A 23,058-nucleotide genomic window follows, 5' to 3' on the forward strand; every position below is an offset into this window, starting at 1 on the left:
ACCATTTGTTAAAACCAGAAGGAAAGCAAATAAAAATAAAAGACAGATTGAATGAGGAATGTTCTGTTAAGTGATACTGCCAAATTAATTGTTGTATTTAAATTCAAATTGTTATACTGGGTCAATTAGAGTTTGTTGTAGAGCATTATTTTTCTCCTGTTATTTCTCTTATTCACTGTATATGTACGTACCATTGGTTTTGAATAGAATAACAAGATTTTACATCTAAAACTATTGATATCAAAACCTTTCATATGGTATCAGAGCTCGGCTCAAATCCTTCTTCGCCAAGTTCTTCTCAGTCTTCATCCCCAGTTCATCCAAAATCTCCGATCAAAATGGCAGACCACTCGTCTTTCTTGGTTAACCCATCCATGAAAAACCTTACAGTTGTAACATTCCCTGCAACCCTAAAACTAAACCCATCCAATTTCCTGGCCTGGAAAACTCAAGTTCAGGCGCTGCTCTACGGTCTTGATCTCTTTAAATTTCACGATGGCTCTCACCCTAAGCCGTCACCAACTATTATTACCGATGGAAAACAAGTTCCTCATGACGACTATCCACAATGGTTCCGGCAAGACAGGCTGATTTTTGGTGCTCTTGTTGGCAGTCTCTCTGAAGCGATAGTCCCAATAATCCAAGGTGCTGATTCTTCTCGTGATGCTTGGGAAATCTTGGAGAAAACCTATGCTTCTCCTAGTCGTGGTCACATAAAACAGCTAAAACATCGACTGAAACAAACTACAAAACTTCCAACCCAATATGTTTCTGACTACATGCGACAGATCAAAACTATAACTGATGAATTGGCAATCCTAGGAAAGAAGATGGATAATGAAGAAATCATTGACATCATTCTTGATGGTCTCGATCAATCTCAATACAAACCCATACTTGATGCAATTCATGCTAGAGATACCCTGATCTCATTCAACGAATTACATGAGAAACTAATTAATCACGAGCTTTCTCTGGCCCAACAAACTCAGGTCACTGGACTTCACCAACCAGCAGCTGTGTTTCACATGCAACAGAACCATCGGCAAGGTTCCGGCCATCGTTCTTGGCCGCCAAAGAACCAAAATGTGTCTTCTGCCCATTACAACAGTTCTCCTCATCATGGACAAGGCATATTGCCCACTCCGAATTCTAATGGCCATTCTAATGCAGGTTCAAAACCGTTCCTTGGCAAGTGCCAATGGTGCCATCAAAAAGGGCACTCTCTCACACACTGTTAATCGTTCAAGAAGATGCATCCCAAGATCATTCCTCCACCATATGAGCGTAACATACAAACAAAACATGCTCAAGTCAACACCATGGGACTAGCTTTTGCTCCAGATCAGGCTAGTTGGATCTTTGACAGCGGCGCATCACATCATGTCACCACCGACCTTAACAACCTCTCTTTTCACGCACCGTATGATGGAACGGAAGAGCTCGTAATAGGTGACGGATCAGGTCTTCAAATCACTCATATTGGTTGTCTTTTACTTCACACCACACACACATCTATTATTCTTAAAAATGTTTTGTGTGTTCCTTCCTTATCCAAAAATATAATCTCTATTTCACGTCTTTGTCTTGATAACAATCTTCTCATGAAATTCTACTCTTCTGTTTTTGTTCTTTAAGGATCGAGCAACCAAACTCAAACTTCTCCAAGGAACAGCAACCAAGGGCATGTATGAGCTTCGCTCAAGACGTGTACCATCCTCACCAGCCTCACCTACAATCTATACCATGCATAAATCCGATTCCACTACATGGCACCATCGGCTTGGACACCCACATAATAAAGTTTTCAAGCTTTTATCTTCTCATATTTCTTTTAGTTCCAGTTGCCCTCTTTATTGTAATGCATGCTATATTAATAAAAGTCATCAACTCCCTTTTGCACATTCATCTCTTACGTCTACTTCTCCTCTTGACTTAATATTTTCAGATGTTTGGTGTTCACCTATAACATCTTTTGACAACTACAAATATTATATAATATTCGTTGATCATCACACCAAATATATATGGCTTTACCCTCTCAAAAATAAATCCGACTCCTTCAATGTCTTTATCAAATTCCAAAAGCTTGTTGAAAATTTCTTCAACACCAAAATTAAACGTTTCTTCTCCGATAATGGTGGTGAATTTCTCAAACTCGCCTCTCATTTCACTTCTTGTGGGATTTCTCATCTCACTAGTCCACCTCACACTCCTCAACACAATGGTTATGCCGAAAGACGACATCGACATATTGTTGAAACCGGCCTTTCCTTGCTTTCTCATGCCACACCTCCACTCACATTTTGGCCGCTAGCATTCACCACCGCTGCCTATCTTATCAACCGGCTTCCTACCCCAACCTTAAACAACCAATCTCCTTATTTCACCTTATTTCAAACACATCCAAACTATCGGAAACTCCGTTCTTTTGGCTGCCTATGCTACCCTTGGTTACGACCATACTCTCCTCACAAACTCCATCAACGTTCCACACCTTGCATTTTCGTTGGTTATTCTCCCACTCAAAGTGCCTATTACTCACTTGATCTCACTTCTTACAAAATATACACTTCTCGGCATGTTACCTTCATTGAAAATATTTTTCCTTTCTCTAAAATGACAAAATCCACACACGAAACCGAACCTCCAAACTTAGAAGTTTGGGCCCCTTTTTTTGTTTCAATTACTCCTCAAACTCTCCCTCTAACTCAGCCGTGACCCCACCTATCTCCTCAACATCTAATTCTACTCCTACTGATTTCACAATACCTATGTCTCCTACTCCATCATCAAATACCTCACCTACCTCACCTACATCCACCACTTCACGAACCTCCACTCCACCACCCAAACCAAACACACGCTCAAAATCCAAAACCCAACTCTAAATATCATAATTCTTATTACAAACTTTACACTCTCTCTTTAAATCCATCTACTGAACCTCCTACCATTGCTCATGCTCTTAAACACCCCTCTTGGCGTGCTGCCATGCAACTTGAGTTCGATGCACTTCAACACAACCAAACATGGACACTAGTTCCCTCCACACATGCTCCTAATCTTGTCGGTTGCAAATGGGTATATCGAACCAAGTATAATCCCGACGGTTCAGTCGATCGTTTAAAAGCTCGCCTTGTTGCTAAGGGCTTCACCCAACGCCTCGGCATTGACTATTGTGAAACTTTCAGTCCCGTTCTCAAACCGGCCACTCTTCGTTTAATCCTCACTCTTGCTATTTCCCAGAACTGGATTCTTCATCAACTTGATATCAACAACGCCTTCTTGCAAGGCACTCTTAATGATGACGTGTATATGGCCCAACCACCCGGCTTCATTGACCCTGCCTTCCCTTCCCACGTCTTTAAATTAAATAAGGCCATTTATGGTCTGAAACAAGCTTCTCGAGCTTGGTATGACGAGCTAAAAACTTATCTATTATCTCATGGTTTCAAACTTACTATTTCCGACTCCTCTCTTTTCACCCTTACGGTTGGTTCCTCCCCAATCTACATCCTAGTCTATGTTGATGATATCATCGTTACCGGTCCCTCTACTCCTTTAATCACACGTTTTATTAGTCTTTTATCCACAAAATTTTCTCTCAAAGACCTAGGTCCTCTTTCATACTTTCTTGGTGTTGAATGCATTCCACATTCTCATGGTCTTCTTCTCTCTCAACAAAAATATATAACTGATGTTCTCAAAAAGGCACAAATGAGTGATTGTCGACCTATTTCCACTCCTATTACCTGCTATGAACATCTCACTCTTAATGGCGCCCCTGCATATCCCTCTCCCAAGGATTATCGCGCCATTGTTGGAGCTCTGCAGTATCTCTCATTTACTAGGCCGGATATTGCCTTTACAGTGAACAAGCTCTCTCAATTCATGCATGCTCCTACCTTTCAGCACTGGTCGGCTCTTAAACGCTTACTTCGGTACCTCCAAGGTACCAACTCTAAGGGACTTCTACTACAGAAAGGTTCGGCTCTTAATCTGCATGCCTTCACAGACGCTGACTGGGCGGGTGACAAAAACACTTATCGAAGCACCACTGGTTATATAGTTTTTCTTGGTTCTAATCCTATAGCATGGAGCTCAAAGCGCCAAAGTACTTTAGCCCGAAGCACAACAGAGGCTGAATTTCGAGCGGTCGCATCTGCCACAACCGAGGTTCAATGGCTTGCAAATCTTCTTCAAGAGCTTCGTTATCATCTATCTACAGCTCCCACCATCTATTGTGATAATTTAAGTGCTACCACATACTCCGCAAATCCAGTTTTTCACTCTCGAATGAAACATCTAGCTTTAGACTTTCATTTCGTACGTGAAAAAGTGCAGCTTGGTTCTCTGCAGGTTACACATGTTTCTGGTGACGATCAATTAGCGGACGTACTTACAAAACCATTATTAAAACCTCGCTTTCAGTTGCTAAACTCCAAGATTGGTCTTGCTTCCCGCTCGTCCATCTTGCGGGGGAATGTTAAGTGATACCGCTAAATTAATTGTTGTATTTAAATTCAAATTGTTATAATGGGTCAATTAGAGTTTGTTGTAGAGCATTATTTTTCTCCTGTTATTTATCTTATTTCTCTTATTCACTGTATATGTACGTACCATTGGTTTTGAATATAATAACAAGATTTTACATCTAAAACTATTGATATCAAAACCTTTCATATGTTCAACCTAATATTAACATTCATACCATAAGTACATCCATACCCCAAACAACAGACATTAATCATATTAACTTGAAGAAACCAAAAAAGACATGTAGAACAGAGTTCTTATCTTTATTGTGATAATCATATTAACTTGAATTAAGATTCACAATGAGGAATAGAAGCTCTCATGTAATTCTACTTAAAAATTGCTCAAACATCTCAAGGATCAAAGCATCACACTGAAGGACCAACATCAACAAGCATGATTTGAATTTAGCAACGAATTAAAGAATGCGAATGGATTTGTAATAATTGTGACCCGTAACATTTAAAAGTTGCTCCCCAAAAGCCATCACATTTAGCTAGAAGATATCCTGTGTAACAAATAGTTATGGAGATACAAAATATTTAGATATATCGAATTTTTAAAGGATTTGATTCTTGTAGTACATTCATAATTTCATCCTTGTAAGGTGGTTCTGGTGTAATTATTCTTGCTACATGATGCTACTAAAACTTTAACATCCACATCCGAATGCTTTAACAATACATCGAAAATTAACGCACCCATTGAAGGCACAAGTGTACCTTGCATTTTGAGAGATGGTGTGCTTGAGTCACAAATGTCAGTAGTTTCAGGATTTTCTTATAGAAAGAATTAGAAAAATATTAAGGGTTAATATTATAAAAATCCTAAATTTTTAACCTGTAATTGGAAAAAGCCATAATATTTTTTTTATTATTGTTATGCCCACAACTTTTTCACAGAATTATTACTCTAGCCCACTTAACGAATTTTATGGTTAACTTGGTTAAATTTTTTGCAAAATCAGTCCTAAAATGTTCAAATTTAGTCCCTGAGGTTTGTAAAAAATTACACCACATTGCTTTTTAACTTTATTTTTCGTTTTTTGTATACTTTATTTATTTTCGGTTTTTTTTATAAATATATATACATTTTTTATTTTCTTTTTTGTATATACTTTATTTATTTTCATTTTTTAACTTTATTTTTCATCAATTTGATTTTTTTTACCTTTTATACCTTTTGTTTTCTATTTTATAGTGTATATATAGAATATATTAGAGTTTTTTTTTGGTTTTTTTCATATTTCTTTTCGTATTATATTTTATATTTTCATCTTTTTATTTTTTTCTTATTTGTTTTCCAATTATTTGTTATTATTATTATTATTATTATTTTTGTATTTTTAACTTATATGGACCGAGTATTTTGAAAATCTTCTAAATTTAAAAAGCATGCACTTCCTAAGCCATTTTACAATGTAATATACAAGAAAAACCGATACTTATACATGAAATATATAATATAATTCCTACATAATATATGAAAAAACACACATGACTATTTGGTTTCCTAAATGCTCAATTTTTACTTTGCAAATCGTTGAGTGCATTATGCAGCTAATGCATCATATTTACTTCGGTCTACCAAGTACAAATGAGCAATTCCTAGAACTTGAGGTTTATCTGCAACAATTGAAAAACAAAATTATCAACTTTATCTAAATTTCAGATTTTTAAAGATGCTAAAATATTATAATATAACAATTCAAATAGGGAATTTAAGGATTAAACTATAACAAAAAGAATGAAATACATACAAGGGTTAGGGTTGGTGAAGATTGATCTCAAAGCAAGTAGCACCTTTGAAATTATTAAAGCACAACTCCAACTATTTTCTTCCAAGATATCCAAGCTAACATTGCCTGGTGAATCTACATTGCAATGATATATCCGTGTTTTGAAATACAAAAAATAAAAAGAAATAATTGGAAAACAAATAAGAAAAAAATAAAAAGATGAAAAAAATAAAATATAATACGAAAAGAAATATGAAAAAAACCAAAAAAAACTCTAATATACTCTATATATATACACTATATAATAGAAAACAAAAGGTATAAAAGGTAAAAAAAATCAAATTGATGAAAAATAAAGTTAAAAAATAAAAATAAATAAAGTATATAAACAAAAAAGAAAAAAATAAAAAATGTATATATATTTATAAAAAAAACCGAAAATAAATAATATATACAAAAAACAAAAAATAAAGTTAAAAAGCAATGTGGTGTAATTTTTTATAAACCTCAGGGACTAAATTTGAACATTTTAGGACTGATTTTGCAAAAAATGTAACCAAGTTAACCATAAAATTCGTTAAGTGGGCTAGAGTAATAATTCTTTGAAAAAGTTGTGGCCATAGCAATAATAAAAAAAAATATTAGGTTTTTTTCGATTAAAAATTTAGGCTTTTATATCACAACACAACAAAGAGGAAAAAGTGAATAAATACACAAATTCTGGAAATGGAACCCTAATTTGAAACAACAGACATGAATCATAAAAGACAAATTGGAAATGGAACCTTAATTTGAAACCATCACTATGATTGGATGGTCGGAGATGAGAAACTCGACACTGAAGAAGCTAAGGAAGACATGTAAAATAGAGTACTTATTTAAATTCCTCGTGTTTGCCCCAGTTTCATGGATCTATCGATGCGGAAACACAAGACATTACAAAGACAAAGAACGAGAGCTGTAACGATGACGCCAATAATTTTAGAGACGGCGTCTTTGGCGGAGGCGTCGTCTAATTTGAAGAAACCGAGCACGTTAGCGACCCCTTTGGCGGCGCCGACAATGAGTGATAGAATGCAACCTAGTGAGATGCTCCAGTGACGTAGGAGAGGGCATGGAATCCCAGATGCGATGGAGGAGGAAATGAAGGTGATAAGAAGTGTTGGAGCTTGTTTAGTTAAATCTGTTTTTTGAGTAATTAAAATCATAAACTACAGAATGTATTCTACCCATGGAAAAGGATTATGCAAGAACATGTAGATTTATAATGGTCTTTAGTGGAACTTTTATTAAACCATATGTACATTAAAAAGGACAAAACAATGATTTGTTACATATTTTCTTTTGTTTTGTAATGTTTCACTTGCATTGTACATGAAAGAATTGTCTGCACGATTGCTTCAGCCATTAAAAATATAGCAAAAGATTGTATTGGAAGCAATTATTTGTTTTCTTTAATTAATGCTCAAAAAGCAAGCAAATTCAAGTACAAATCATGAAAATATGAGAAAATGAACTGAAAGTTCTTCAAATGACATTTTAGTGTAACATGTTAGCAAATGCTTATAGCACCAAGAAGTTTACATAACAAAAAAAGAGTAAATTATAAAAACAATCCTAACATTTGACTATGGAAAAAGGCAAGAATATGTCATTTATATCTCTTTCATCAAATATTTAGCAGTATTGTAAACAAATCTACAAGCTTCGGATAATCGATGGTTTGTCTTCTTATTCTCCGTGGTTAAACATGATGTATGTTTTCCCCTGCATATCTATTACATGTAAAAGTACTATCTCTCATATTTTTTATCTCACAGGTGGCCCTTGTTCTGCTCTTTCTATCCTTCTGTATGAAATAAGTATTTCTAAGATTTGCAGTTTTTGTTACTAAATCAATTTTTAGTTTTTTAATTATGATATTGTAGTACTCCAAATATAGGGTAAAGTGATCCTTCAAATAGTTCATTTAGTGCAGAAAACAAATTGTTGTGCATTTGAAGATGTCCATTTTTTATCATATGACAAGGCATCCACACCCATTAAAGGGAAAACCTGAACAATTTAAAAATGACATGGCCCATTATGTGCATTTTGCTTAGTTTTCTTGCAGAAGACCAAAAGACACCAGCTATTGCCTTTGCCTCTCCTCTATCAAGAACCTTACGCCTCGTTCCCAAGTTTAACAAAAGATAATATTGTCATTTGTGACATTATCAAGCTTAGAACCATGAACTTGACCATTGATTAAGAATTAATTTTAAGCTAGTTGAAACTAAAAATCAAAAGTAAGAAACATTTGGAGTTTTAAATAAATAAGAACCTGATGAGGGACACGAAGAAGAGAAAGAGTTCCATAACAGTCCAAGTAAAGAGCTTATTCGGATCCAATGTTTTCACCATAGACAAACTTGAAACACCCAAAATCAAAATAATCAAAGTGAGCAACACTTTCTTCTCCATTTCACCAGGGTCAAGTAAAATGCCTCAAAATCTTCAAACTGTGTTCTTTATTTATTATTTTCTTTTTTTGATATTAGGGTGTTATAAAAATTTAAGAACCTTGTAGAGGGAACATCTGGACAAACACATCAAAGCTTTTCATCCAACACCTGTAACTGATACGTTAACTTCCTCAAATCAATCTTCCTTCACATATTTGTTATCACCATTGGACCACGCCATAAGAAAACCCATCTACAAAATCAACCAAAAATTTAACATTATCATCAAAGTTTGAGCCTTTCACTATTTAAATTTACAACTAACTTGAGTTGTTAGTGCCTAAACGTAGAAGAAACCCATTAACTTGCGTAGAGAAAAAAATAATAATAAGAGAGGGTTGCAGGCCTTATAGATACTAAATAGTTACCTGATGATTCAGCAGCTTCAGGTCTTACGATAAGGAAATCTACCCCTTTCAATTCATGAAGCAATTTCTACAAATCACCAAAAACCCAGAATATTCCTGTTGGTAATTGAAAATTCAAGCCAAAATGATCGCATTACCAAACAAGAACAATATCCAGAATCTACAACAAATAACAGAAAATAGAGGAGAAGAAAACCGCTCCAAACATTCGTGTTTGATGAACTCGATACCTTTTTTTTAGGGATGAGATAAATACACAAGAAAAATCATGAGAAGGTGGAACCGAAGGAGAAGCAGACGATAGTTTCCAGCGGTATGCAAGAGTGGAGCTTTGGGGGAAACCCCGACGACAAGAAGGAAAACCGATCATCAAGTTTTCTGCTTCAGCATGAGGCCAGGATGACCGGAAGCAAGCAGACAGCTACCTCTCAGCCGGTGAACAACTACGTTTGTTGGAACTTAGTCTTACTTCACTCTGAGTTAGGGATGAGGGGAGGTTGAAGCAGGCAAGAAATCGTTGTGTGCTATGAAAAAGAGAGATATGATAGCGGTGGTGGATTAACTTAATGGAGATGTGAGAAATTGGTAGTGACATATCTGGGGGAAGAAGCCTGGTCTTGGGAAGACAACATAGTTTGCGGTAGATTCCAAGAAGCTGCCACGTATCATGGAGAATGGCATGGTGGAACGTGTAACCGAAGACCCGAATGAACAAGGATCCACTTTTGTCTTGATGCTGAGGTGGAACTCCAAAAAAAAATCACCATAATTCCAGCATAAATCATCCAAAAAATCGCTATTAAATCTCAAGACCCATTTTCCTCCGTTTTTAGTACATACGGTATATATATATATATATATATATATATATATATATATATATATATATATATATATATATATATATATATATATATATATATATATATATATATATAGGGAAAAGTGAATATACCCTTAAGGGTATATAAGCTTAGGTACCCAAACTCATCATAATACGTTGTTTTGTATCATATAATACATTCTAATTGTCTAATGTTCTTATAATTTAACTTCTAACTTGATTTACTTCCAAGATTTTTATAAATTACACATTTATCTTTCTCTTTCATAATTTTCATTTTCATCTACAATATATAGCCTAATAAGTGTTCGGCAAAAAGATGTGATGTAAGAGAAAGATTATACGGAAATTTCGAATATCTTGAAAGTAAATCAACTTAAGATTGAAGTTTATGAACATTATAATGAATATATCAAACAAAACGACGTATTATGGTGTGTTCGGGTACCTAAGCTTATATACCCTTAAGGGTATATTCACTTTTCCCATATATATATATATATATATATATATATATATATATATATATATATATATATATATATATATATATATATATATATATATATATATATATACTAGTTTATAACCCATGGGCACCACGGACTAGAAAGGTAAAAATAATTTTAATTAATTTATAAGGTAATTATTGAGCAATGATAAAAAAAATTAATAATTTAATAAATTAGAAAATATATATTACAAATAAATTTTTTGTTGACATGTTTGATATGTGTAAAATGGATGAGTGAATTAGTGGAAATTTAATTAATGAGGAAAAACCTTAGAATAACAAGTGACAAATAATTAATGTGAAGCTCTAATTGATTGACACGTGGCAAATGTGCTACTCTTTTATTAGGTAGGGAGATATATATATATATATATATATATATATATATATATATATATATATATATATATATATATATATATATATATATATATTAGGTGTGAAACCATGTATTACATGAGTTTATTTAAAAGAAAACTTAAATATTAAATTTTAATGACATGAAAAGTTTGAATTTATAAGAAAAGTAAAAAAGTTATTGAATTATTAAAATTAAAGTATTTTTTCTCTTTTAAATTAAAAAAAATAATAAGAAGAAGAGAAATTACATGAATGGTCCCTATGGTTTGGAGTAATTTGCGCGTTTAGCCCTAATTTATTTTTTAACTCGAAATGTTCATACTGTTTGTTTTTGTTACGTGTTTGGTCACTATCTTACCTAAAAGGACTATTATGTCCTTATTTTAATAAATTAAAATAATATTTTTAGGTAACATAAGGTGAGGTGGGGGTGAGGTTGGGGTTGTTTATCTAAATAAATTAAAAAAGCAAAGGAAAATATATGTTTTAGATAAGACAGGGACCAAGCGCGGAACAAAAACAAACAGTAGGGAACTTTCGAGTTCAAAAATAAGTTAGAGACCAAACGCGTATATTACCCCACGCCATAGGGACCATTCATGTAATTTACTTAAAAAATAATCTTCTCAAATAATGAAAGTTTTTTTTGTCACTTGTCACACTTTTATTCAATTTGTCAAATGTAATTTTGTGGTTATTTTGAATTAATTTTTTTCCACATGTCATTTTATGAGTTTTCTATTTTATTAAATTCAACTTAATACTTTAATATAATAATTATAATAAATGTAGTAATAAATGAATATCAATTTTATTAATGAACTTACCTTTTAATTTGAAAATTCTCAAAATTAAATCTTATTAGTTTCTTTTATTTATTTCAATTATTTGTTTAAATTTAAAAGATAAAAAATATTTTCATTATAATTATTCATTAAAGTCTTAAAAAAGCCACTATATTATTTTTTTTGTACGTTAAAACCCTTATATTTTTTAAAATGTATCATTTAAGGCATTGAGCTCGGTAAATCCTAGATAGTAAAAAATGTTAGGTACTCGATTCCCAACGTTTCTATTGTTACAATTCATTAGATTAAAAAAAGGGATATATACAATAAAGTTCCAATATTTTCATCGATTTAACAAGAAAGTCCTAAACTTTTAGTTTTTTTACAGTAAAGCCCAAATTACCGGTAGTTTTTGACACTTTTACCATTTTTTCCCGGTTTACCGGTAATTAGGATTTTTTTTGTGAAAAAAATAAAGTTTAGGACTTTCTTGTCAAATCGTCAATTAGGACTTTAATGTCCAAAAAATAAAGTTTAGGACTTTTTTGTCAGATCGTTGAAAATATTGGGACTTTAGTGTATATATAATTTTTTTGGTTAGAAATTTAATGGTATGATACACTTTAAGCATAAGATTTATTGAAACATTCTCTAATAAGTTAGATCCTATTGAAATCCTTTACGTTTGCTTCTTGTTAAATCGTTTTTTAAATCTAAACAAACCGACATTGAAAAAAATTGAGATAATCAAGAAAGAAAGAAAAAACCAGTGTAGTGTTGGCTTTTTGCAGTCTCAAAAATGGAGAAATTAGAAACCTAAAAAAACGAAATTGCCCTGACTTTATACAAACACAAACAACACATGCCTAGTAAAAAGGGTGTGAATGTGGATAAGGGAAAGAAGGGCAATTTTGTTTTTTTCAGTTTCTTATTTCTCCATTTTTGAGACTGCAAAAAGTAAACACAACCCTGGTTCTTTCTTTCTTTCTTGATTATCTCATTTTTTTTCAATGTCGGTTTGTTGAGATTAAAAAACGATTTAACAAGAAGCAAAACGTAAATGATTTCAATAGGATCTAGCTGATTAGAGAAGGTTTCAATAACTCTTATGCTTAAAGAGTATCATACCATTAAATTTATAACAAAGAAAAATTATATATACACTAAAGTCCCAATATTTTCAACAATTTGACAAAAAAAACTCCTAAACTTTATTTTTTGGACAGTAAAGTCCTAATTGACGATTTGACAAGAAAGTCCTGAACTTTATTTTATTGACAAAAAAAGTCCTAATTACTGGCTAACCGGGGAAAAAGGGTAAAAGTGTCAAAAACTGCCGGTAATTTGAACTTTACTGTCAAAAAAATAAAGTTTTAGGACTTTCTTGTCAAATCGATGAAAATATTGGGACTTTACTGCATATATCCCTTATATATATATATATATATATATATATATATATATATATATATATATATATATATATGAGTGTTTAAATGCAGTAAAAAAAATAATATAATGTTTTTTTTAATCCTTTCATGAAAATAGAATAGGTTTTTCTAAGCTCAGAAAACCTTAAATACGAATTTTAGAAAATGTAAGGGTTTTAGTGTACTAAAAAATAATATAGTCGTTTTTTTAAGCATTTGGTGAAAATACATTGGATTTCTAAGGTTTTCCCTTTTTGCTTATTTTCTTATAAATTCAAAGTTCTCAAATATTTGGACCTTTATATATATATATATATATATATATATATATATATATATATATATATATATATATATATATATATATATATATATATATATATATATATATATATATTTTTTTTAAATTAACTCATGTAGTACATGGGTCTCACAACTAGTTTAGATAAATAAACAAATGAAACTAATGAGACTTTAATTTATTAATTTTGAAATTAGAAAGAAAGTTCATTAATGAAATTGAAAAGTATTTATTATTATTTATTACATTAAATACTATGTGGAATTTAATAAAATAAAAGAAAACATAAAATGACATGTAGAAAAAAATGAAAATAATAAGAAAAAGTCATATGACATAATGTATTAGAAGATGACAAATGATAAAACTATTTTTATTTATCAGGGATTATATATATATATATATATATATATATATATATATATATATATATATATATATATATATATATATAAACCCTACAAATCATAAAAATACATAAAAAATACTTAGAGATCACAAATATTTTTTTGATATTTTTTACCTAAAAATCGTAGGTTTATTTACAAAAATCACTGAAAAGAAAAATAAATAACCGATTTTTTTTATGGTTTTTTTTTCAGAAAAAATTTCAGCTAAAATAAAGAAAAAGCTGCGAAAATTCATAATATAAAGTAAAAAAAAAAAAAAAAAAGATTTGTGATGTCTAAGGACGACCCACGAAGGGCAATTTGGGTATATCTTTTACTGCTAGTTAAAGTATATTGTGCTAATTACCAAAAACGTAAAAGTACAATGTTATAAATGGGTGGGTTTTCTATGTAAAATGCATGAATAAGAAAATGAAAATGAAAATGATATTGCGATTTAATGATATGATTTTTCACCTTATGGAAAACCTCTTACTTATCAACATCATTTTTTGTGCACTTTGTGGATATTGGGATAAATCATGAAACATCATCTTTGATTTCTGAATCAAGGCTTTAGGCACTTGCTACTTGGTTGCCCATTGATCTTTATTTTTACACAACTACTTCTTCATTCGATGTGACCTAAATAATTAAACATGAATTAGAAGGATTTTAGACTTTAAAAGCTTTTTTTTTATTTTGCAACCGTTTATACATACTTGTTGCATTCAAATAGGTATTTGATGCGTTATTTAATTGAACAAAAGTGATTTCGAATATCTTGTTAATGGATGTTGTGTGGTGGTAACTAATAAGTTCAATACTTTAACAACACTCATCCCCCTAATGACCTTTTTTATGTGTATCAATTCATGTGTCTGAATTAAATGAGGCACAATTACTAACTTGCACCTCATTTTATGTCATGATATTAACTATTATATATGATATTTGTGTAGATATAACTATGATTCTAATTAAAGGCTTACTTTGAACTATCCAAATATATTTTATAGATCTACCAGTAGCTAAGCTTCCATTAAACTGTTTCGATGGATAAATGTAATTTTAGTATAATACTAACAATTAACAATTATGTATTTGTTTTAAACCATTCTATACATATATAAACCTCAAAATTGAACAAATAAACAAACACTTTTTTCAGTCTGTTTTCAGATGGTCAAAAGTTTTGGTTTAACTCTTTTCTCGATCGGAAACAGCTGAGAATACGAAAATCCTTAAGAACACATCTCAAGTTAAGCAAACCAGTTGTGAATAAACTTTTGACATTACTTCTAGACCAAGTAAAATTAAGTGTTGATGGCAAGATCAACATTAAGTGTGATGAGTCTAGACATTCATAATGGACGAGTTGATGGTAAGACCAAGTAAAGTGTTGTGAGCCTAGATACTTGTGGGGTCGATACGGACCCGTTGCATGCATTGTATTTGTATTGTTGTATGGAGTATTTTGGGGAACTCACTAAACTTTGGCTTACAATTGTGGATTCAAATGTTTTTCAGGTACTTATCGGATTAAGAAGGCGGGACTGTACACACGCACATCAATGGTTTTATGATTTGAGATTCCACATTGTTTTCCTTATAACTCTGATTTTGAATTATGGTTTATGAACAAATTGTTTGACTTTAATGTGACTATATAAAAATGGTTGTTTATTCTATTTTAAAAATGAAAATTTTATTCTAGAATTTTAGATGTTACAATACTGCTAGCTAATTTTCTGAAGTTTGATTGCATCAGGTGATGTTCAAAGATTATTGTGGTGTTCCTTCCAATCGTCATAATGTAAATAACGAATCATAACTGTTAGAACAATTTACTTTGAAAATCTCTTTCAATTATAGCAATACAATTAAGAAATGGAAATGTACATTCATATTTTTATAGCATACGATCAAAGAGAATAGCAATGTACTTTACTATGGCTACCAATTCAGGCAATGTACTTTAGCTTTACACAAAAGAAACACCTTCTACCCCCCGCTACGCGGGGGAGACCTTCTAGTTGTTTATTAAGATACTTGTAACAATATTTAAAGTTTTTTTTTTTTTTCAGAAAAATCCTAATATTTGGGAGAAATTAATGAAAAGATCCCAAAATAAATTTTTAATAGAAAAACCCAAAAATAGTGTGTGATGTCTCGATCAATCAAGACTTAGGATGGAAATTGATTAGGCGGATTACATAGATCTAGGGGTGTGTATGTGATGGTTTGGTTCAGTTATTAGACAAAACCAAACCATAACCGTTATAATCACTAAATGCATTTTGGTAACCACTAGGTGTCGGTTAGTAATGGATTTGTTATTGATTAATATCGATTAATCATAATAGTACAAAAATTACATAAAAAATAGAAAGTACATTATTGTAAAAATGAAAAAAAAACAAAAAGTAAATTGTTATAAAAATGATAGAAAATACTATTTTGTTAACTTAGTTGTAATCTTTCATCTATTTGTAACAACCACAAAAATTTTACCAAAAATTTAAACTTTTCAAAACCAATTCGGGTAAATAAAATTATTCAAACACCAACATAGTTTACAAATTGTTTTCCAAACGGTTTCATATCAGAGTTTCCAGAAACCCCAAATCATAAAATGTGAGAATGTGTACATCACGCCTTCGCCTTACCATGGTCACGTAAAGTACTTGAAACAATAATCAATAAATGTACGCTCGAAGGCTTAGTGAGTTACCCCTAAAATACTAACATATACAGTTCAACAGAATAATAACAAACAATATGCATAATGAGCCTTCAGCATGATTGGATTGCCTCGGAGGGCCTACAACCTATCTGGACCGCTCCCGAGCATTCAGCATGACTGGACCGCCTCGCAGGGCCTACAGCCTCGTCGAGCCTTCGGCATGACTGGACTGCCTCGCAGGGCCTACAGCCTATCCGGTCTGCCCCGGGTATGTTGGCCTACAACACAAAGCAGGACCGCCTCAACCCAACCACTAGACAAACAATCATGTGCACATAGATAACATATGCTAGCATATAAATATCTCAAACGACCGCCCTAATAAATCAATTAGCATAACAACATCCTATAACTAGGATACCAACATAACAGGCCTCTAGGCATACTATCAAGCTAACTAGTGCTAGTCAATAAGCATAACATGCAGTAAACCCGGATACAACCCGAAGGGCCGACATTGGTGCCTTAAACCCTGTTGAAATAACTCACCTAACAAGTAGTGCATAAGTGAACTGAGAGTCTCCAACCCCTATCTCACCGACTACCTTGACTGCCTAAAATAACTAATACTTGATTATTAAATGGAATCTTCAAAATTGTCAAAAGGCCTATATTGTCCATTTCTTTAATTTGGGCCCAAGGCCCAATATCAATCCACTACCTAAAGTCCATAAACATAAGTCCATCAATGGCCTAATTTTCCCCATTGGGCCTTACCATAGGACCCTGTAACATCCTCCTCTAACACGTATCACAATATTGTCCTCTTTGGGCTCCCAACGCGAAACTTACCAAGGGGTCACCCATCCCTAGATTGCTCTCGCCTAGGCTCGCTTAACTGCAGAGTTCTTATGGGATCTGCTGCCCTCATGGCTTTAAAACGTGTTGTGACAAGGAAGGTATCCACACCCCTTATAAGGAGTGTTTAGTTCTCCTTCCAAGCCGATGTGGGATCAGGTGCAACCCACCAACACCCCCATTATAGGGTTCGACGTCACCATCGAACACATCGACCAGTGCCCCAGCTCTGATACCAACTTGTAACACCTATAAAATTCAAGCCAATTTAAAACATTTTAATACATTTAAAACCATTAAGTTATTACAATTTGTTTTCAAATTAATTTAAGCATCAGAGTATCCCCATAATCAATCATGAAAATATGAGGAGGTGCACGATCATGCATTCGCCTTCCCGCGATCATCGGAAGTACCTGAAACAAAATCAACAACTATAATATAACAAATACAGAACAACATGCATAATGAGCCTTCAGCCTGACTGGACTACCTCGTAGGGCCTACAGCCTATCTACACTACTCCCAAGCCTTCGACATAACTGGACCACCTCGCAGGGCCTACAGCCTATCTGGACCGCTCGTCGAGCCTTCGGCATGACTGGACCGCCTCGCAGGGCATACAGCCTATCCGAACCTCCCCGGGTATATTGGCCTACAGCACAAAGCAGGACCGCCTCAACCCAACCCCCAATCAAACAAACATGTGCACATAAATATCATACACTAGCTCATATCATATAACAGTCAAACCGATTTAACATATCACTAATCATAGCAACATCCCATTAATCGGGATACAGACCCAAAATGTAACGCCCGGGTTTCAGGGCTAAGCATTTTTGTCAATGTAATAGTCTAGGTCAACTCTTGTAACTCTTTTTGAAGTAATAAAGATGAAATATTTTAGTATTATGTGAATTATATGTGTTTATTATTTAATTATAAATGTATAATTAATAAAGAATAAAAATGAGCGTCAAAATTAAAGTGTGAGATAATCCTGATATCTCTACATAAATTTGTAGAATATGTCTCAAGGTTTCCGTGCATATAAGGAACGCCGAAATCCGAGTCATAACGAAGAAGTTATGACCCGTCGAAGTTTCACGACAGAACCGGCACGATACCGGGAAGCGTGAATAGTGAATTTACGATAGAGCGAGATTTAGCCTTAGTGATCTAAACGAAAGTCGTAGAATATGTTAAACTAAGAACATCGATAAAAAGAACGCCCAAATCTGACTTCGTATGAAGAAGTTATGAGATTTTAAACAGACCAATCCTGTCCCGGCTTGTTAAAAATATAACTTTAAAAATAAAGTCAAAATTAGCCGACGGAGTCTAAACGAAAGTTGTAGAGTACGTCTTCACCTACGCGTGGATATAAAGAACGTCAAAAACGGAGTTCGTATGAACAAGTTACAAATTATAATAGCATATTTACGTATTAAAATAAAGTATAAATCATGTATACGTACACATATATATACATATGTATATATCATTAGAAAGGTATCGACGATGCGGTCATTATAAGACTAATGTTGAGTTCTTTCGACATTAGTTTAGTACAAATATCATTAAATCCATTTAAAATAGTATTATAGAGGGGTGTTTAGTTGTTTATATAACTAAAAGGTCATTAAGTAATTATGGAGGGTAGTTTTTGAAAATTCAATTAGTATAAATAAGAGCCTTGGGCTCTCATATTTCTTGCACCATTCTCTTGATTCAAGAGTCTTTCTCTCCTTATCCCCCGAGCATTTCGGTCTCTCGTGATTCGACTTCTCTTTCTGTAGTTTAGTATAGTAAGGTGAGCGCTGAAGCGCTGCACGAATCTTTCTTAGAAAGATTCAGCGACGAAGTTCTGCCCCTGCAGAGCCCGACTCCTAGCTAAAACCCCCTTGTAAGTAAGTTATGCTTACCTTATTTTAATATAGCTTATATTTAAAATTAGTATTGTTATTATGAACTTATAATAAATATTTGAGCTATTATTATAACTTATATAAGTGTCGTTATAATATTTTTTTTAACTACTCGCGGTACGGGGAATCTGGTTTAAAGGGCCGCATAGGGTTGTTGGATTTCAGAAGTGCTATATGCCAAAATGGTCCTGCCCTCCGGTGTTTTGTGTCTGGCCCCTGTCTGTACATAGTGGTTGGAAAATATTGTTTAACGCTTATATAATAATAATAATACTAAGACTAATAGTTGGTCACGGTAAATATTAGACTAAAATTTAGCGATAATAATGCTAGGTTTCGTCGAAGGAAAATAGAATCGTTAGAAGCAAACGCTGACCGATTTTGGAATCATCACCTTAACAAGTGAGTGCATAGTTACTTTCAACTTACACATAGATATGAAGTATTTTATATAAATTACGTGTTATGTGTGCATATTATCTGAATACTTGCTATCTATGCTAGATGAACGTTGTTATACATGTTTTCAATGATTTAAACTGTATATGTATTTTATATCTACGAAAATGTTGGGGTAAAACATGGGTGGATGCAATAGGTGATGTGTGATAAAATGATGAGAGGCCTCGATGTTGATGTTGTTGATTCTGTCATCTAGCGGAGTATGGATGACGACCACGGACTCTTCTAGACAGTCCAGTGGAACACTAGCAGGCTCGCAACCTGTAGGTGTTTGTGAACGATATGTTCACCGGTGTACTCCATCCCCCACATGGTTGCCTTTAGGACATTTACTGCTGAGGAATCCCCTTAGCAGTAGTGTCCGTCCCGATGATGATCCTTAGGCTAGGTCCCTTATGATAGGTGTTTAGGGACGTAAAGTGAGGATAACGGGAACGGGTAATCGGGTTATTGTTTATCGATGAAATTAATAAACTTATTTATTGTGGTTTGAAAACCCTATGTGCTCACCAGGCTCCCAAGCCTGACCCACTCAGTTTTATGTATTACAGGTAGTGGCGCATGAGCATAGGTGTGATGTTTTGGACGAGGGATTACGGATATAGGCCTGTAGATATGAAATAATGTAGTAAGGCTTATATTGTACTGTTTATGCTTTTGATCTGTACGAACATGACATCCCGAGTCTTTTAATGAAATACATTTCTATGGAAATGCTTTTGATAAATCTTTATCATATTTTTGTTTTGGGACAAATTCCGCAACACTTTCATTTAAAATGTAACTCTGATTTTTAAACAAAGCATAAACAAACCGGTCTTTTCTGACCGTGATTTTGGGGATGTCACAGTTGGTATCAGAGCATTAGTTTAAGCGAACTAGGAATTTGTAGGATTTCTAGACTTAAACTTAGAATGCTAAGCGATGATTGTGAGGTGTGAGCACTAGCTTATTTTAGGAATTATGCCTAAAATGCTTTTATGTGCTAAATGCTTTGTGCATAATATGCTGTTAATTGTTCGGATCTATGGTCTGTTGCCGACCGGATCTGGAAACCTTATGTGTTTAGGATTCTAAACGTACGACTACGATATTAGAACTAGCATGTAAACGTTTTGGAGTGATAAGGACGATTTAAAACGTCTATCCTAAATAAAGATCTAAATTCACCTTATTTGGTGTATAGATCAAGATGGCAAGGACCCGTAGCGGAAACGTGAACGAAAATGGAGGTAGGAACCAACCCCCAGTGGTTCAGCAAATACCTGTTGTTGAAGAAGTTGCACCTGAGCCAGTCACCATGGCTGGAGTTCAAGCCATGATTCAGGCTATGCTAGTTGAACAAAGGGAAGAAATGAGACAGATGCTCCACAAAAATAGGGATGAACCTACCATACATGATGAACCGACGGAGCCGGTTTCCGAGCCATCTGAGGAAGGGAACTATAGCCGCCAAGTGAGTCAAGTAGGGACTCAAGGTGAGCAAAAGGATGGCCCAGAAGGGAGAAACAACAAGGATGGGCGGATGTACAAAAATTTATTGGGTGCGAAACCACCAAGTCTCTCAGGAAGCCCAAAGCCTGTTGAGATTATGGACTGGATCTCCGAGATGGAGATGGTGTTTGAGAGCTGCGACTACAGCGAGAAGCAGAAGACTGTCTTCGCTGTGAGACAATTGAAAACTGGAGTCTTGAGCTGGTGGAAGCTATTGGCAGATACAATGCCACGGGGAGAAGCTCTGAAAATGTCATGGGATGAGTTCTTGGAACAACTGAAGGCGCAGTACTGTTCAGAGATAGACCTGATTGATCTGAACAATGAGTTCCAAAATTTGAAGAAGGGGAGAATGAGCATCGATGACTATGCTGCTGCATTTACGGAAAAGATGAAGTTGTTTCCATACCTAGTGCCAACCGAACTTTCCAAAATTGAGAAATTCGCAAACGAACTGCCGGCTGACTTTGGCCCAACAGTCAAGATGGCAAGCACTCTGAAATCAGCTGTTCGAGCAGCTAAGAACGTGGAGACCCAACAAAAGGAAAGAGGTTTGGAGAGGGCTGAGGTTGGTGAGAAACGGAAGTTCAATGGATCCTCGAAGTCCAACAAGAAGAGTAGATTCTCGAAGTCTGGTTCGAGGGGAGGAGGATCAGAAGCGAAATGGTGTGACAAGTGCAAGAAGAAGCACTCCGGGAAGTGTGACGGAGGGGTCACTTGTTACAAGTGCGGAAAGCCTGGGCACTACGCCAATGAATGCACCCTCAACCAGAAAGCCTGTTATGGGTGCAATGAAGAAGGGCACATTTTGAAGGAATGCCCGAAGAAGAAGGAGACAGGAAGACCCAACATACCACCGAAGCCGAAGGCGAGAGCCTTCCAGATGACGCTCGAGGCTGCAAAGGAGGCAGCAGACGTCGCTTCAGGTACCTTTCTTGTAAATGGTTTGCTTGCAAATATACTATTTGATTCCGGAGCCAACTACTCCTTTGTGTCGCATAAATTTGGTGGGAAATTAGCATTGCCTGTAGAAAAACTAGATAATGCCCTGATTGTAGAAGTTGCCAGTGGCAAATTCGTACCTGTTAGTAATCGTATTAGGAACATCGTCATTGACCTAAACGGAAACGAATTCCACGAAGAGCTATTACCCATAGAGTTAAACGGTTTCGACATCGTTTTGGGTATGGATTGGCTTAGCGCCAACGATGCTGAGATTCAATGCCGAAAGAAGATAGTAAAGGTAAACCCACCCGAAAAAGAATCATTTATGGTGTATGGGGACAAACGCAGAGTGAATTCTGGAATCATCTCCCTGATGAAAGCCAGGAAATGTTTGTCCAAAGGATGTGCATCATACTTGGCATTCGTAATCGATGCCAAGAAGGAGAAGAAAGAGGTGCATAATATACCGGTTGTGTGTGATTATCCGGAAGTCTTTCCCGAAGATCTTTCCGGATTACCACCTGATAGGCAAATGGAGTTTCGTATAGACTTGTTACCAGGAACAACACTGATAGCAAAGGCACCTTACCGATTAGCACCGACGGAGATGAAGGAGCTCATGACGCAACTTCAGGAGCTGTTGGACAACGGTTTTATTCGACCTAGTTCATCACCCTGGGGAGCTCCAGTGTTATTCGTGAAGAAGAAGGACGGAAGTATGAGAATGTGTATAGACTACCGAGAGCTGAATAAGGCAACGGTGAAGAACAAGTATCCATTGCCGAGGATTGATGACCTATTCGATCAGCTGCAAGGTTCGAGCTACTTCTCAAAGATCGATCTTAGGTCAGGATATCATCAGCTAAAGGTGAGAAAGCAGGATATTGAGAAGACTGCATTCAGAACG

At 34.5% G+C, this 23,058-nt stretch overlaps 1 protein-coding gene across 1 annotated transcript; it reads right to left on the bottom strand.

Moving 5' to 3' along the window:
- Window positions 1–6,090: 6,090 nt before the first annotated feature.
- LOC122196656 (uncharacterized) lies at window positions 6,091–7,685 on the bottom strand. Its single transcript, XM_042899807.1, has 4 exons — window positions 7,652–7,685; window positions 7,218–7,460; window positions 6,299–6,412; window positions 6,091–6,164 (listed from the first exon to the last, which is right to left on the bottom strand). Exons 1-4 carry the CDS (start codon window positions 7,683–7,685, stop codon window positions 6,091–6,093), a joined length of 465 nt encoding a protein of 154 aa, XP_042755741.1.
- Window positions 7,686–23,058: the final 15,373 nt, after the last annotated feature.

The sequence above is a fragment of the Lactuca sativa genome, chromosome 2 (assembly GCF_002870075.4).
Source record: "Lactuca sativa cultivar Salinas chromosome 2, Lsat_Salinas_v11, whole genome shotgun sequence".
In the NCBI taxonomy this organism is placed as follows: domain Eukaryota; kingdom Viridiplantae; phylum Streptophyta; class Magnoliopsida; order Asterales; family Asteraceae; genus Lactuca; species Lactuca sativa.